Raw genomic sequence first — 18,805 nt, 5'->3', positions numbered from 1 at the left:
TACAGCTGCTGACAGCGGCCTGTACAGAACCCGAGATCCAGCTCGGACCTGTTTGAAGGGAGAACATTAGTTTGATGAATGCAACACTGCTATAATAAAATAATCACAGAACATTTTTGTAATAGTTCCCATTCACAACTTTTGGCCCGCATCAGACATTAAACCTCGACCATAAACTGCAGGTCTCCTGCGTCACATGCACGTGTGTGAATTGTATGTTTACAAATGGTTGTGCTAATTGTCAGCCTCCATAAACAGTGTGGAGCCGCTCCTGTGAGATAACAATAATCACGGAAAATAAACTGCATCTTTTAGTCTTAAAGGCTAACTGCGCTTTAGTTTTTGGAACTTTGCCTATCGTTCACAATCATTATGTAAGACAAGAAGACACTTTTATTTTTTAAGCACGGAAAAAAGGTGGGGAAAAGGCAGGCCATGAGGCAGCAAGTACCTCTGCCTCAAAGTAGGGGGCGATATAGTAAACTTGCAGTTCAAACGTTCATGAACTGCCAACACCAGTTAACCCTTAAGAAGTAGAATAAGAAAACAACAGACAACAACTGCTACGCTTCCCGCAAACTGTAATGCTTTTTCGCCGTAAAAATGGAGGATTTGATTTCTAAAATAAGGAATTTTTAATACTGGGAGACCAAAGCCAGAGCTGCCAGATTTGATTCAAACGTGTGTGGTCAGAGGACAGAAAATAACGCGTTAATTTCAAAAGGATTGGTGTACTGGATAAGAATAGCTTTGTGGCTGTGCTACAAAAAACGTCTTTATTGCTTTCCCTGCCTTTTTATTCTCAACAAGTGACCGTGTTTGGACCAAAATGGGATATACTGATCTGAAAAACCTGTTTTTGGAATATCACGTATTGATCTGGCTCTAAATGAACAACGGACACTAAATATCAACATCCACAACGCCAATGTAAAGGAAAATCGTGAGATATTAAAAGACCTGATAAATGCCACTTGCTTTTTGGGGAAACCGGAGCTTGAATTTGGTGATAACGACGAGAGTGCAAGCTCCTCCAATCGTGGAAATTATGTGGAACTATTGCACTCTTATGCAGAGAAAGATGAACGTTTAGCTAAACACCTGGAATCATCCACTGTGTTTGCGTTTACTGGCACATCAAACAGACTACAAAGTGATTTGATAGAAGCAGTAGGTGATGTGATCAAAAATTACATTAAAAAGGAGATTTATGCAGCCAGATTTGTCGGATTGGAGACATTTAAAACTCAAAGAAAAAGAGAAAAAGGAGGACTTCAACAACTGTCATAGAGATCTTCAACCAGAAGTAAAGGCGAATGGACTTCATTTACAAGTAAAGGTAAGATATACTGCCTAGTCACTAGGCAGTGTAGCAGAGTAGACACTAGGCCCTAGTGTCTACTCTGCTGCGTTAATTGTGTGCTAAGTGTTGAAATGTTTTATTCTAGCATCATACTGTTTGTTTTTGTGATTTTGAGCCGGTGCCATTGCATCATACTGTCAATGTTTGTAAATCGGACTTGTGAGTCAGTGACTTAGCGTCGTACTGTATTAGAGTTAAAGTACCAATGATTGTCACACACACACTAGTTGTGGTGAAATTTGTCCTCTGCATTTGACCCATCTCCTTGTTCACCCCCTGGGAGGAGAGGGGAGCAGTGAGCAGCAGCGGTGGCCGCCCCCGGGAACCATTTTTGGTGATTTAACCCCCAATTCCAACCCTCGATGCTGAGTGCCAAGCAGGGAGGTAATGGGTTCCATTTCTATAGTCTTTGGCATGACTCGGCCGGGGATTGAACTCACGACCTGCTGATCTCAGGGCGGACAAGTGACTTAGCATCATACTGTATGTTTGTAAATCTGACTCGTGGGTCAGTGCCTCTCCAATCTCAAACCTCACGGGTATGAAATATTAATCAGAATCTTTTTTTACTGCCATTGGCAGTAACAGTTCACAAACTATGTTTTTGTTTTCCTCTTTTCGGTGCAATGGCGCTACATGAAACATTACCTTGCAAAATGAAGTAGCTTTAAAAATAGAACAAGATGAATACAATGAAATGTCTAAGTGCCTCAGACTGGAAGTCTCTCCAGAGAATGGTGAGGACAGCGGAAAAGATCATCACTCCTCTTCCTCCTATCCAGGAGATCACAAAAAGCCGCTGCTAGACCAGGGCCCAGAAAATCTGCAGAGACTCCTCCCACCCCACCAAGGACTGTTTTCACTGCTGGACTCTAGAAAGCCTCCGTAGCAGAACCTCCAGGTTCCGTAACAGCTTCTTCCCTCAGGCCGTAAGACTCTTGAACGCATTAAAATAATCCCCTCAATTCCCCCCCAAAATGGATTAACTCGCTGGAATTAGGGCTGAGCGATATATCGAATATACCGTATTTCCTTGAATTGCCGCCGGGAATATAGTATTCGCCTGCCTAGAATTACAGCCGGGTCAAACTCGTTTCGCAAAATAATTAGCGCATGCTTGGCACTTCCGCCGGGTCAAATATGAGTCATTAAATGACTTCCGCCTCCTGGTGGTAGTGGGCGCTAGTGATCCTTCTTGCGACTGCTGGTACTGCAGAAGACCGGTGCTGCTGAAGAAGACAACAGGCAGCAAGAGTGAGGAGCCATTGTTTGCTTGCACTTTTACCATAGAGGATTACATATCTAAAATAAAACAGTTTTCTAAACTGGACATTCAATCAAAGCAGGAGGTAATACTTAAAGGAAGATCTCCATCGAGACAGAGAGACTTTTAAAACTGAAGAAAGATAAGGAAGACTTCTATAGGAGCTGCGCATGGACTCATTTATACCTAAAGGTAAGACCATAATAACGTTTTTTTAATTAAATGTGCTTTTCATGATAAGGTAAGCGCCGGAGTGAGAAGAAGTTTTAAAATAATTAACGCATGCTTGTCAATCCCGCATGCTTTTGGTAAACGCAGGAGTGAGAAGAGGTTTTAAATTAATTAGCGCCCCTGTGGCTATTCAAGGAAATACGGTACACGATATATCGCGGGTTTGTCTCTGTGCGATATAGAAAATGACTATATCGTGATATTCGGGTATACGTTCTCACGCAGTTGCTTTTAGCTGCGGGCATTACACTGCATGCGTTTCTCACTCTTTCTTGTCTCTCCTTCTCACAGAGACATAAAACAAGCGCACCTTCTTACATACGCCACATACTGTCACGCGTGCAATGTCGCACGCCCTCGCCGAGCAGAGAGGTAGCGACACGGGTAACGTTAGCAGTGGTGCTAGCGGAGCGGTGCGAGTGGTAATACGAGAGAAAGAAGGTGCAAATCTTGTAACAAATGAAGAAAGAATTACTTCCCAAGAAAAACTTCACGGGGTCCATCGTCTGGCGGTAGTTTGGCTTCAAGCGGGAAGATGCTTTACAAGTATGCGGCAAAAGCGTTGCTACAAAAAGTAGCAGCACTGCTAAGGTTTAGCACCAGTTGAAAAGTCACCCGCTAGAGAATGAAGAGTGCTTGGAACTCCGCATGTCAACATCTCTGGCCGATGCCACACCAACAAAATGCCCAAGCAACAATTTCCACATCTACACCGTATGAAAAAAATAGTCAACAACAGAAGAAGATAACATCCGCAGGAACCTACCACATACCGAAGGATTTGATTTCCTATTATGCAGCTCATTTTTATTTGACAGTTATTGAAATATCTTGTGTGACATCATGCACAAAAGTGCACTTCATATATGTTTTAAACTATTGTAGTGGCATTCTGTACAAAAAGTGCACTTTAATTTAGTGTTGTTTTGATATATCATCTTCGTGACATCATGCACAAAAGTGCACTAATAGCTTGTTTTAAAATGTCTCTGACAATCTTGCACTTTCTGTTTTGGAAATTTACATGAATGTTTGTGCCACTGCTTGATAACTGTTTAACAAATACAGTTTTGGTCAATTGACTTAGTTGTGATTTCCCTCTTTGCATGAAAGTTTAAAATGAGCATATATTAATGCAGTATGAACAAGAATGTTTTAATGTAGACACATAGAATCCAGTGTTTCCCACACATTCATTTATTTGTGGCGGCCCGCCACGAAAGAATTACGTCCGCCACAAATAAAAAATAATTGTTATTTTTTTTGTCCTGTCCAGCTTCACAGGCAAATCATATAGTTGATGTAGATGCCCATATCGGCTGTTCAGATTTACTTTACAAAAGAGAAGTGTAGGATACTTCTCTTGTTGCCTTATTTGTATTTGACTTTATTAAATGTATTTATATTAGAAACAAAACATGTGTATATAACAAAGGGTGCAAAGTCTGCAGGCAGTAGGAAACACATGGTTAAGTGTAGGGAGTAAAACTGATGGCAGTCTAAAGTTCAAGATTTTTGGAGCTCTTTGTTCAGTGGATCAGATGTTTGATGAAGCTCTGTGTCTATCTACCACCACTACTGTTTTCTGTTTATTTGTTACTGACTGTGGCAGGACACCTCTGCCTCTGTTTCACTTTATGTTGCTGGTAAATAATATGGTTGCAATAGTAGGCTAATGTTAAATTATTTAGTATGCACTAATTAAAGGGGCAGAGCTTTAAGAGACATTTTAGCTTTTATATGTTATAAGATATATTTTTTGTAAGAACCACAATTAATAAATATATTTCAGTGAATAACTTATTGTTCAAATCTGTATATAAATATATACATAAAGTGTTGTAATTATATTGTAAAATGGATGGATGGACGGACGTTTAAAACAAAACTGTTATTATTAATTAGTAAGTATACATTTTTTGAGCCTTTTTAGAGAAAAGCACACATGATTGTGTGTGCTGCTGGTCCACTAATAGTACTAACCTTTAACAGTTAATTTAACTAATTTTCATTAATTACTAGTTTCTATGTAACTGTTTTTATATTGTTTTACTTTATTTTTTATTCAAGAAAATATTTTTAATTTATTTATCTTATTTCATTTATTTTTTAAAAAGGACCTTATCTTCACCATACCTGGTTGGCCAAATTAGGCATAATAATGTGTTAATTTCCACGACTGTATATATCGGTGTCGGTAATTAAGAGTTGGAATATCGGCAAAAAAGCCATTATCGGACATCCCTAATAAATATGGCACTTTTTTCCATAACTTGAGTTGATTTATTTTGGAAAACCTTGTTACATTCTTTAATGCATCCAGCAGGGCATCACAACAAAATTAGGCATAATAATGTGTTAATTCCATGACTGTATATATCGGTATCGGTTGATATCGGAATCGGTAATTAAGATGTGGACAATATCGGCAAAAAAGCCATTATCGGACATCTCTAATAAAAAGGAAGTCTAAGTCTATATTTGAAGATTAAGACAGTAAAACAATGTATTATTAAAATAGGCTGAATAACTAAACTAAGTGTGTTTAAAAGTACAACATTGCCCATGCAGGTGTTAGAGAAGTCCTGTTTCTTGTCATTAATAACCCAGAGAAACGCCCTTGTTCTCACATGCTAACTATTTAGCAAGGGGTCATGTGCTGCTACATAGCACTGTTGGCATTTCATCTGCAAAGTGCTAACACAGCAAATAAATTGACCATGTTGTTGAAGGATGTCTAAATATGACATGTTTATTATTTCCATTCATTGTTGACTTCTCACCAGGGAGGAAGTGGAGGCGAACTTAGCACAGGCATACATCACGACAGCACGTCCTCGTCAGGTCAACCACGGCAGCAGGAGATGATGATCTGTTTAATCACAAATACATTTATTTAAAAACAAATCATGACAATGTAAAGTAATTAAGACGCGTGTGGTTAGGTAGCTTGCTAAAGGACAGGCAACCATGTTTGCTACTAGAAGAGTGGGCGCGCACTTCGGTAAGGTCGTTGGTCGACACCGGAAAAAAAGCTCGCTTCCAGCGAGATAGCTGGAACGTGACGGAGCAATTGTTCGTGTTCGGCGTTAAATACACCGCTTGAAGGTTGGAAAATGAGTGGAATTGTCGGGTAAACCGCGCAGAATAAGGAGGAGAAGATTTAGTTCTTACCTGTGACGAGTGGAGGTCGAACGCACGAGAAGATTGCGCAGGCGCAGAGACCCGTTCGAGAGGTGGACTTCCGGTGTCGAGCCGCCAGCACGCATGCGCGTTACAAGCGTCCTTCACCTCCAGTTTTTAAGACCTACCGGTATTAATATATAAACCAACGTTTGACGATTTGCACTATAATACAACGTAAAATATATGAGATAACGTATTTATTAACAATATACAACACTTATTAATAGACAACAATTATTTATTATGAATATACCAAACCTATCAATATACAACACCTATTAATATACAACACGTATTTATTATTAATATACAAAACACATGTATTAATATACAACATTTATTTATTATCAATATCCATCCATCCATTTTCTACCGCTTGTCCCTTTTGGGGTCACTTATTTATTATTAATATACAACACTTATGTATTATCAATATACAACACTTATTTATTATCAATATATGCCACATATTTATTATGAGTATACAACACTTATTTATTATGACTGTACAACACTTATTTATTATTCATATACAACACTTATTAATATACAACACTAATTTATTATTAATATACAACACTTATTTACTATGAATATACAACAATTATTTATTAACAATATACAACACTTATTAATATACAACAATTATTCATTATGAATATACAAAACCAATTTATTATCAACATACAACACTTATTAATATAAATACATGATAAATGAGTTATACTTGTATAGTGCTTTTCTACCTTCAAGGTACTCAAAGTGCTTTGACAGTATTTCCAAATTCACCCATTCACACACACATTCACACACTGATGGCGGGAGCTGCCATGCAAGGCGCTAACCAGCACCCATCAGGAGCAAGGGTGAAGTGTCTTGCTCAAGGACACAACAGACGTGACTAGGATGATAGAAGGTGGGGATTGAACCCCAGTAACCAGCAACCCTCCGATTGCTGGGACGGCCACTCTACCAACTTCGCCACGCCGTCCCCATACTTATTTATTATTAATATACAAAACGTATGTCTTAATATACAACACTTATTTATTATCAATATACAACATTTATTTATTATCAATATACACCACTTATTTATTATTAATATACACACCGTATTTATTATGACTATACAACACTTATTTATTATTCATATACAACACTTATTAATATACAACACTTAATTATTATTAATATACAACGTATTAATATACAACACTAATGTATTACTAATATACAATACTTATTTATTATGCATATACAAGACTCATTTATTAATAATATACAACTGATCAATATACAACACTTATTTATTATCAATATACAACACTTATTAATATTCAAAAAGTATTTATTATAAATATACAAAAAATATTTATTATCAATGTACAACACTTATTTATTATTAATATACAACACTTATGTATTATCAATATACAACACTTATTTATTATCAATATACGCCACTTATTTATTATTATTAATATACACAACTTATTTTATGACTATACAACCTTTATTTATTATTCATATACAACACTTATTAATATACAACACTTAATTATTATTAATATACACAACTTATTTATTATGACTATACAACACTTATGTATTAGTCATACACAACACTTATTAATATACAACACTTAATTATTATTAATATCCAACTTATTAATATACAAAACTAATTTATTACTAATATACAATACTTATTTATTATGAATATATAATACTTATTTATTAATAATATACAACTGATCAATATACAACACTTATTAATATACACAATTTTTTTTATTATGAATATACAAAACCTGTTTATTATCAATATACAACACTTATTAATATACAACACTTATTTATTATTAATATACAAAACATATGTATTAATATGCAACACTTATTTATTATCAATATACAACACTTATTTATTACTAATATACAACACTTATGTATTATCAATATACAACACTTATTTATTATCAATATACACAACTTATTTATTATTAATATACAAAACTTATTTATTATGACTATACAACACTTTTTTATTATTCATATACAACACTTATTAATAAGGCTCCAGCGCCCCCCGCGACCCTGAAGGGAATAAGCGGTAGTAAATGGATGGATGGAACACTTATTAATATACAACAATTAATTATTATTAATATACAACTTATTACTATACAACACTAATTTATTATTGATATACAACACTTATTTATTATTAATATACAACTTATAAATATACAACACTTATTTATTATCAATATACAACACTTATTAATATACAAAAAATATTTATTGTGAATATACAAAACCTATTTATTATCAATATACAACAATTATTAATATACAACACTTATTTAATATTAGTATACGAAACGTATGTAGTAATATACAACATTTATTTATTATCAATATACAACACTTATTTATTATCAATATACAACTCTTATTTATTATCATCAATATATGCCAATTTTTTATTGTTAATATACACAACTTATTTATTATGACTATACAACACTTATTTATTATTCATATACAACACTTATTAATATACAACACTTAATTGTTATTAACATACAACTTATTAATATACAACACTAATTTATTACTAATATACAATACTTTTTTATTATGAATTTACAACACTTAATATACACATTTGATCAACAGGGAGTCAAAAAACAGCTTTTTTCATCGACCTAAATAACGATATAAATGGATATTGGGTGCCAAGTGCAATACGTTATTTGGTCGTTAGAGGGCAGCAACATTCCTTGTGAGGAAACGGGCTGCAGGACAGGACTTCACTGCAAACCCATCTCAACCACGATTGTGCACTTTTAAAAAAAAATCCTCACTTACAACGAACAGTAAAAATATTTTTTTGTAAAGGCTGAATATTTGCAATTTAAAAAAAAAATGTATGTATAATCAATGTTGTATCAATGTCTTGTGCCTGCTGGGCTAATAGTTTTGAGAATGACAAACATCAAAATGGTCCGTGCAAGCTTTCATTTCTCATTGTGCAGCTCTCAGTGGAAACAAATTAGACATACTTGGTCTAGAGGTGTCAAACGTACGACCCGCTCAGTATAAAAATGAGAATGAAAGAAACTGCTGTTCTAAATGTGTCCACTGGATGTCGCAATAGGAATTAGCAAATATTTGTAGATTATGCAGCATATGTAAAAAAAACAAAAAAAAACACATGTTCGTGCACCAGTCGAGGAAAATTATCAAACTACATAAATAACATCCTGTAATTTGACTGATGAACATTTTCATATAATTTATTCAAAAAGCATAAATAGCGAAAAATAAAGATAGAATGTTATTAACCGCCACATGTAAGTGTAAAAAAACCCCAACAACATTATGATTGGTAAATTTTCAAAATTTTCTCGTTCTATTTCTAAACAAAGAAAACAATCTGAAGTTGTCTTTATTTTTAAGTTATCGGGCCGTGATTTTACCAGTCCGGCCCACTTGGGAGTAGATTTTTCTCCATGTGGCCCTCCATCACGGCCCGGGCGCATTCCAATGCGCACTCATCTGTGCGCTCTGCTGAGAGCACCTCCAAGAGCGCGCCTGCGCGCCCCACTCCTGCTGAAGCTGCGCCCGGTGCAAAGCTGCATTCAATCATCAGCAATCAGCGCACCTGTCGCTGATCAGAAGACCTGCCTTCTTAAACCAGCACGACCTGCTATCCGGCGCCAGAACGTAGCTACATGTTCAGTACTCCTGCCTTTGTTCCCACGTTACGAGCTGTGTGTCTCGTTTTCCCGCGTTCCCTCTGCCACCCTGGCTGCCTCTTGGATCTCGACCTCCCGCCTGGACACGGACTCTGACGCCTCGCTATCGCCCCAGACTACCTGCCTGTCTCACGGACCTTCGAGCCTGCTTTTTCCCCTACGGGACTTCCGCCTCTCACTCAACACTCCCGGTAACACACAACAGTTAACTCACATACATAGTCGCACACACCATACACTTTTGTCCGGCCCACTTTGGAGTAGATTTTTCTCCACAACCTAAAATGAGTTTGACACCCCTGGTCTACAAGAATGTATGGATGGGGACTCATTCTGTGTTCAATCCCGGGCTCTGGATATTTCTGTGTGGAGTTTGCATGTTCTCCCCGTGACTGCGTGGGTTCCCTCCGGGGACTCCGGTTTCCTCCCACCTCTAAAAACATGCACCTGGGGATAAGTTGATTGGCAACACTAAATTGGCCCTAGTGTGTGAATGTTGTCTGTCTATCTGTGTATCAATAAAGTACTATCTATCTATCTATCTATCTATCTATCTATCTATCTATCTATCTATCTATCTATCTATCTATCTATCTATCTATCTATCTATCTATCTATCTATCTATCTATCTATCTATCTATCTGTGCTGAGATAGGCTCCAGCACCCCCCGCGACCCTGAAAGGGACAAGCGGTAGAATATGGATGGGATGGCATAGAGCCAAACTATGCCCCCTGTTGTCTGTGCCGTCTACTCCCCCCAGTACATAACATTGACAATTAACACCAATGAGTTGACTGATGAACAATATCATATAATTTATTCAGAATGCATAAATAACGACAAATAAAGAAAGAATACTATTAACTGCAACATGTAAGTGTAAAAAAAAAAAAAACCCAACAACATGATTTGTACATTTTCAGAATGTACTTGACCTATTTCTAAACAAAGAAAACAATCTGAAGTTGTCTTAATTTTTAAGTGATCGCGCCGTGATTTTACCAGTCCGGCCCACTTGGGAGTAGATTTGTCTCCACGATCAAAAATGAGTTTGACACACTTGGTCTATAAGAATGTATGGACGGAGACTTATACTGCGTTCAATCCCGGGCTCCGGATCTTTCTGTGTGGAGTTTGCATGTTCTCCCCGTGACTGCGTGGGTTCCCTCCGGGTACTCCGGCTTCCTCCCACCTCTAAAAACATGCACCTGGGAACAGGTTGATTGGCAACACTAAATTGGCCCTAGTGTGTGAATGTGAGAGTGAATGTTTTGAATGTTGTCGTGGCGACTTGTCCAGGGTGAATGCAGCTGAGATAGGCTCCAGCACCCCCTGCAACCCTAAAAAACACAAGCGGTAGAAAATGGATGGGATGGCACATAGCCAAACTACGCCCCCTGTTGTCTGTGCCGTCAACTCCCCCCTGTACATAACATTGAAAATTAACACCAATGAGTTGACTGATGAACAATATCATATAATTTATTCAGAAAGCATAAATAACGACAAATAAAGATAGAATACTATTAACTGCAACATGTAAGTGTAAAAAAACAACAACAACATGATTTGTACATTTTCAGAATGTGCTTGTTCTATTTCTAAACAAAGAAAACCATCTGAAGTTGTCTTAATTTTTAAGTTATCCCGCCGTGATTTTACCAGTCCGGCCCACTTGGGAGTAGATTTGTCTCCACGATCAAAAATGAGTTTGACACACTTGGTCTATAAGAATGTATGGACGGAGACTTATACTGCGTTCAATCCCGGGCTCCGGATCTTTCTGTGTGGAGTTTGCATGTTCTCCCCATGACTGCGTGGGTTCCCTCCGGGTACTCCGGCTTCCTCCCACCTCTAAAAACATGCACCTGGGAACAGGTTGATTGGCAACACTAAATTGGCCCTAGTGTGTGAATGTGAGAGTGAATGTTTTGAATGTTGTCGTGGCGACTTGTCCAGGGTGAATGCAGCTGAGATAGGCTCCAGCACCCCCTGCAACCCTAAAAAACACAAGCGGTAGAAAATGGATGGGATGGCACATAGCCAAACTACGCCCCCTGTTGTCTGTGCCGTCAACTCCCCCTGTACATAACATTGAAAATTAACACCAATGAGTTGACTGATGAACAATATCATATAATTTATTCAGAAAGCATAAATAACGACAAATAAAGATAGAATACTATTAACCGCAACATGTAAGTGTAAAAAAACAACAACAACATGATTTGTACATTTTCAGAATGGGCTTGTTCTATTTCTAAACAAAGAAAACCATCTGAAGTTGTCTTAATTTTTAAGTTATCGCGCCGTGATTTTACCAGTCCGGCCCACTTGGGAGTAGATTTGTCTCCACGATCTAAATTGAGTTTGACACTCCTGGTCTATAAGAATGTATGGACGGAGACTTATACTGCGTTCAATCCCGGGCTCCGGATCTTTCTGTGTGGAGTTTGCATGTTCTCCCCGTGACTGCGTGGGTTCCCACCTCTAAAAACATGCACCTGGGGATAGGTTGATTGGCAACACTAAATTGGCCCTAGTGTGTGAATGTTGTCTGTCTATCTGTGTTGGCCCTGTGATGAGGTGGCGACTTGTCCAGGGTGTACCTGCCCTCCGGCCGAATGCAGCTGAGATAGGCTCCAGCACCCCCCGCGACTTGGAAAGGGACAAGCGGTAGATTAAGGATGGTATGGAGCCAAATTATGCCCCCTGTTGTCTGTGCCGTCAACTCCCCCCTGTACATAACATTGAAAATTAACACCAATGAGTTGACTGATGAATATAATTTATTCAGAATATATAAATAACGACAAATAAAGATAGAATACTATTAACCGCAACATGTAAGTGTACAAAAAACAACAACAACATGATTTGTACATTTTCTGAATGTGCAATCTGAAGTTGTCTTTATTTTTAAGTTATCCCGCCGTGATTCTACCAGTCCGACCCACTCGGGAGTAGATTTTTCTCCACCATCTAAAATGAGTTTGACACCCCTGCTCTATAGGAATGTACACTTATTGTGCACAAAATGAGTACATGCCTCTCAGGGTCTCTAAATTTAACTCCGCATTAATTATTGATATCACCTTGAGTGGGCTTCCCCTTTGCAAAGATGCTCGTAGGAGGAGGAGGATGCTCCATTTGGCTGTGCGGAAGGGAGATTCCTTCGCTCTTCCAGCCGCCCATCTCCGCCGTGACGCACCACTATAATAAGCGCGCGATTCCCTCTGACGTCACCGCCTGCTGGGTATAAATAGGGGCCTGGTCTGGAGCAAAGTCACTTTGGAGCTACCACAACCACTAAAAGGATTTATCACTGTGCCTGAAAAAAAAACTTGGACATCAGTAAGTGACTTTTATGTTGAAATTTATTGATGAAATGTCATTCTGGATGGCGCCCATGATGAGATGGTCCATGTGTCCCCAGGTGTCGACTTTGAAGCGCAAAATGACTTTGAACAAGAGCGACAAATTGCGGAGCATGGACAAGAGGCGAGGCAGCACGCCCTTCCCCACCAACATGCACGCCAACCTGCACCGGAGAAGCATGCCGGTGGACGACCGGGACCTGCGCGCCGCCACCGGCGTGCGTCAAAGCGCGCAGAGCGACGAGCTCTCCAGGCTGCTGCGCTGCACCTCCTACTCGCCCGACGAGCCGCAGCCGCCGCAGCCGCAGCAGCAGCAGCACCACCGGGGCAGCTGCGGCTCCGAGTCCTCCGACTCGGTCATTTCCACCGGCAGCGAGGCGGACGCGCAGGTGTACAAGGTGGTGCTCCTCGGGGAGCACGGGGTCGGCAAGTCCAGCCTGGCGCGCGTCTTCGGGGGAGTCGAGGATGCTGGTCACGACGGAGAGGAAGCAGGTAGACGAGGGATGCAAGGGGGGGGATGAGTCATGTGCCATTGTGTGTGTCATCTCGCTCAAAGGTCAATTAGTCACTATGGAGGCAAAAAATCATTTCATATATGTGACAATTTGGTGAATCAGTGATGGATTGGCTTCTTATTTCTGCATGTATTGATTGTTGCTATTTCCATCACCAGCCAGGCAAGCAGAGCTGCACTCAGCTGGCACACATACAGTATATCTAATAACATAACGCTATGAAGATGCTTTAATAGGTACAGTATAGAAGTAGAATATACAAAATTGCAAAATAGAGGTAGAATGTAAAGAGAAAAAGCTGAAATGTTGATATTAATAATTATTATCGCAAAGCTTTTTCATTTTGTAAATCATTTTCACTATGTATATATATTTTTTAATGAAAATATCAAATCCAGATCCACTTTATTTATATCGCACCAGTGCTGCACATAAAAATAACAAAAAATTAATTTAATTAAAAGCATTCCAAATAATATATTTAAAAAAAATACAATAACAAATCTAAATAGTAAAAAAAAAAACAACAACAATAAAAATATATTAATAAAGAGTACAAACATGTAAAAAAAAAAATGGACTAAAACAATAAAAGATGCGGAGCAAACAATTCGTATTGTATACTGTATGTCAGGGGTCCCCAAACTACGGCCCGCAGGCCGGATTAAAAGTTAAATAAATAAATACATAATATATATATATATATATTTTTTAAATTATTATTCTTTTTTGAACTCTGTCCTTTCTAATCCATTTTCTACCCTACCGCTTGTTACTCTCGGTGTCTCCTAACCGCTCAGGCAAATCACATTGTCAATAACGTGACATCATCCCACTCAATATATACATATATATATATATATATATATATATATATATATATATATATATATATATATATATATAGTCGAGGTTTCTGTGGTTTATCCGTTATACAGCGCCCAATACCGGGGTAGAGCGGAATATACGTTAGGTCAGGGAAAAAACACAGAGGCTATTTCATCCCCACAAGCCTGTTTTCCATGTTTCTCTGCTCTTAAATCCCCCGAAGAGCAGAGAAACATGTGAAACAGGCCTGTCTGGATGAACTAGTCTCTGTGATTTTTCCTGACCTAACGTACAGTATATATATATATATATATATATATATATATATATATATATATATATATATATATATATATATATATATATATATATATATATATATATATATATATATATTATTTAAAAAAAAATTATTTATAATTTTTTTGGCGGGCAAAATAAAATGATTTCACATAAATTGACAAATCATTATTTTTATAGTCAAGGTTTCTGTGGTTTATCCATTATACAGTGCTCAATACCCGGGTAGAGCGGAATATACGTTAGGCCAGGAAAAAAACACAGAGGTTATTTCATCCCTACAAGCCTGTTTCACAGGTCTCCCTGCTCTTCAGGGGATTTTATTAAAGTTTGCATAAAATCCCCTAAAGAGCAGGGAAACCTGCGAAACAGGCTTGTAGGGATGAAATAGCCTCTGTGTTCTTTCCTGACCCTATATATATATATATATATATATATATATATATATATATTTAATGTTATTATATTGTAAAGTTCTGCTTAGGGTAATCGTCTCTGAATTGCACACTGACATGAATTCCGTATTTCTCCCGACAGGGATCACGTATGACAGATCCATTGTGGTGGATGAGGAAGAAGCGACCATTATGCTGTATGACATCTGGGAACAGGTAAGATACGGACTGATATCACGTCACAGAAACAAACGATATCGCCGTGTACGATGCTGACCATTGCGATGTTTTCCTCCACGAAGGACAACAGCCAGTGGCTAAAGGAGCAGTGCATGAGGATGGGCGACGCCTACATCATCGTGTACTCGGTGACGGACAAGTCGAGTTTCGAGAAGGCATCGGAGCTGCGGATTCAGCTGCGCAGAGCCAGGCAATCTGAAGATATTCCCATAATCCTCGTGGGCAACAAGAGTGACCTGGTGAGGTCCAGAGAAGTGTCAGCAGATGGTAAGTCGGAGTTATTTAACCCCGTGTAACTACATCACAGAAGCATGACTTAAAATTATCCAGTCCTATGTTGATAGTATTAAAACTTGAAAATGATCTGTCTAGATATAGACCTATGAGAGATTTTTTATTTATTTATTTTTTTCCGTGATTAATCAAGATTAATTATGACTACGGACTAATGTGATTAATTGCGATTAAATATTTGAATTGTTTGATAGCCCCAGTAAAATATTTCAAATTATTATTTTACAAATAATTATTATTTATTGTAGACACATAGGCCCAATACCAGTATAAAAATACAATACATTGCGACTCAAATAAATACAGGCGGAGGAAAAGAGTGTTTGCGGCCATTTTGTCTTGAGCTGTTTTAAAAAAGCATAACGTTCGGTAAACAAATATTTTGCATAAAGCAGACAAAATGTCCAGTCCTATGTTGATAGTATCAAAAACTAGAACACCATCTGTGTAAGGGACACTCATTAAAGATGAAATAACGAGTCAAAAATAACAAGTTCACTCGTGTGATTATTAATCACCAAAAAGTATCGCATTCTATCTGTGATTAATCACGATTAATTATGAGTTTGCTGCAGTCAAAATGTGATGAATCACTATTTTATTGATATTATGCAAGCGAGTAATAACCTGTGATTAATCATGATTAATCCAAATGCAAAAGTATGATTCATTTGTTGGAACAAAATTATAATTTGACAGCACAAATAAAAACCTCTCTCTACGATTAATCACGATTAATTATAAGTTAACCACAGACAAAATGTGATTAATCACTATTTTATTGATATTATGCAAGCGAGTAATAACCTGTGATTAGTCATGATTAATCCAAATGCAAAAATACAATTCATATGTTGGGACAAAATAACAATTTGACAGCACAAATAAAAACTTCTCTCTGCGATTAATCACGATTAATTATAAGTTAACTACAGACAAAGTGTGATTAATCAATCAATCATCAATGTTTATTTATATAGCCCTAAATCACAAGTGTCTCAAAGGGCTGTACAAGCCACAACGACATCCTCGGTACAGAGCCCACATACGGGCATCACTATTTTATTGATATTATGCAAGCAAGTAAAAACCTGTGATTAATCATGATTATTCCAAATGCAAAAGTATGATTCATCTGTTGGGACAAAATAATTTGACAGCACAAATAAAAAACCTCTCTCTGCGATTAATCCCCAGTAATTATGCGTTAACTCCAGACAAAATGTGATTAATCGCATTGTCATTTAAATTACACAATCAACTACTGACCCGTGATTAATCATGATTATTCTAAATGCAAAAGTATGATATATCTGTTGGAACAAAATAATAATTTGACAGCATAAATAAAAAACCTCTCTCTGCGATTAATCACCAGTAATTATGAGTTAACGACAGACAAAATGTGATTAATTGCACTGTCATTTAAATTACGCAAGCAACTAGTGACCTGTGATTAATCATGATTATTCCAAATGCAAAAGTATGATATATCTGTTGGAACAAAATAATAATTTGACAGCACAAATAAAAAACCTCTCTCTGCGATTAATCAACAGTAATTATGAGTTAACTCCAGACAAAATGTGATTAATCGCATTGTCCTTTAAATTACGCAAGCAACTACTGACCTGTGATTAATCATGATTATTATAAATGCAAAAGTATGATATATCTGTTGGAACAAAATAATAATTTGACAGCACAAATAAAAAACCTCTCACTGCGATTAATCACCAGTAATTATGAGTTAACTCCAGACAAAAACGTTATTAATCGCAAATTACGCAAGCAACTAATGACCTGTGATTAATTATGATTAATCCAATGTTTGATTAAGTCTGATTAAGTATGATTAATCTGATTTAAAATAATAACTTGACACCAAAAATAAAAAGCTTTTCTCTGTGATGAATCACCAGTAATTATGAGTTAACTAGAGACAAAAACGTGATTAATCGCATTGTCATTTAAATTACGCAAGCAACTAATTACCTGTGATTAATCATGATTAACCCAAATTGAAAAGTGTGACTAATCTAATTTAAAAAATACATCTTTGGGCATCACTAATAAAAACAATTTGAGCTGCGATTAATTATGAGTTAGCAACAGACAAAGTGTGATTAATCACGATAACTATTTTAATCGCTACTTCAAATACATTCAAAATATAATTGGAATGTTTTTCCTCGGAGAAACTGTGCAAAATGTGAGTTTGGATCTTCTCAGAGAAGTAAAACCAATCCTCTGTTTTCTTCGCCCCTTCTAGAGGGAAGCGCTTGTGCCGTGGTCTTCGACTGCAAGTTCATCGAGACCTCGGCCTCCCTCCACCACAACGTGCAGGACCTGTTCGAGGGCATCGTCCGACAAGTGCGCCTGAGGAAGGACAGCAAGGAGGAGAACGCTCGGCGCATGGCCAGCTGCCGGCGGCGGGAGAGCGTCAGCAAGAAGGCCAAAAGATTCCTGGGCCGCTTCGTAGCACGCAAGAACAAGAAGATGGCGTTCAGGCAGAAGTCCAAGTCCTGCCACGACCTCACGGTTCTCTGAGGAAACCACACGGGACTTGTAGTCTTTCCTTTGGCCTCCGAAGACCCAATGCTGTGTGTTTTCTTATTTGAACACTAACGGACTACTAGAGCTGTACAGATATATATATTTTTAATTTTCAGACACCATGGTGTTCACATGCATGAAGCTTTGGCATATTTATTTATTTTTCTGTCCGCCTTAAAAATGTGAGAAATCAACAATTATTTTTTTTTTTTTCTAAGATTCCTTTTTTTTTTGTTTTTTACCGAGAGGGATTGACGTACCAATTGTGGCTATGAACGATGGCGAATGCAAACATACATCTCATAATGGAGTCGCGTCCACTTGACGGGTGGTGTGCAGGTTCGTGCCTCAGCCAAGTGAAGCGTTGACGTGTTGAACACTTTGCAATAAGTTCTATTTGTATTGTAGACCAGGGGTCCCCCAAACTACGGCCCCCAAATCCGGCCTGCCGGAAGTCCCAAGTTAAAAAAAAAAAAAAAAAAAAAA

General features: G+C 37.6%; 2 protein-coding genes across 4 annotated transcripts in view; one reads left to right on the top strand and one right to left on the bottom strand.

Moving 5' to 3' along the window:
* Positions 1-6,098, bottom strand: part of LOC133641446 (ATP synthase F(0) complex subunit C3, mitochondrial-like) — a 10,674-nt gene extending 4,576 nt beyond the window's left edge. The window contains exons 1-3 of one of the 2 annotated variants that reach the window (XM_062035182.1): positions 6,033-6,098; positions 5,642-5,730; positions 1-48 (exon numbers count right to left, since the gene is read on the bottom strand). The exon at positions 1-48 is cut by the window's left edge and continues 24 nt beyond it. In XM_062035182.1, coding sequence (XP_061891166.1) covers positions 1-48; positions 5,642-5,680 — 87 coding nt within the window. In that variant the 5' untranslated portion in view covers positions 5,681-5,730; positions 6,033-6,098. The remainder of the gene's footprint in view (positions 49-5,641; positions 5,731-6,032) is intronic. The other variant, XM_062035190.1, reaches the window with a different exon arrangement.
* A 7,017-nt stretch (positions 6,099-13,115) lies between these two features.
* Positions 13,116-18,805, top strand: LOC133664969 (GTP-binding protein RAD-like). Of its 2 annotated transcripts, XM_062070079.1 has the most exons (5): positions 13,116-13,168; positions 13,251-13,683; positions 15,372-15,445; positions 15,532-15,736; positions 18,036-18,805. In XM_062070079.1, exons 2-5 carry the CDS (start codon positions 13,272-13,274, stop codon positions 18,311-18,313), a joined length of 969 nt encoding a protein of 322 aa, XP_061926063.1. In that variant the 5' UTR covers positions 13,116-13,168; positions 13,251-13,271; the 3' UTR covers positions 18,314-18,805. The 2 variants fall into 2 exon arrangements, with proteins under 2 accessions (XP_061926063.1, XP_061926054.1); XM_062070070.1 differs by having other exon boundaries at positions 13,121-13,683.

The sequence above is a fragment of the Entelurus aequoreus genome, linkage group LG02 (genome assembly GCF_033978785.1).
Source record: "Entelurus aequoreus isolate RoL-2023_Sb linkage group LG02, RoL_Eaeq_v1.1, whole genome shotgun sequence".
Taxonomy (NCBI): Eukaryota; Metazoa; Chordata; class Actinopteri; order Syngnathiformes; family Syngnathidae; genus Entelurus; species Entelurus aequoreus.
Note: the sequence above shows the minus strand (reverse complement) of the source record. Positions and strands in the feature narration are given on the sequence as shown.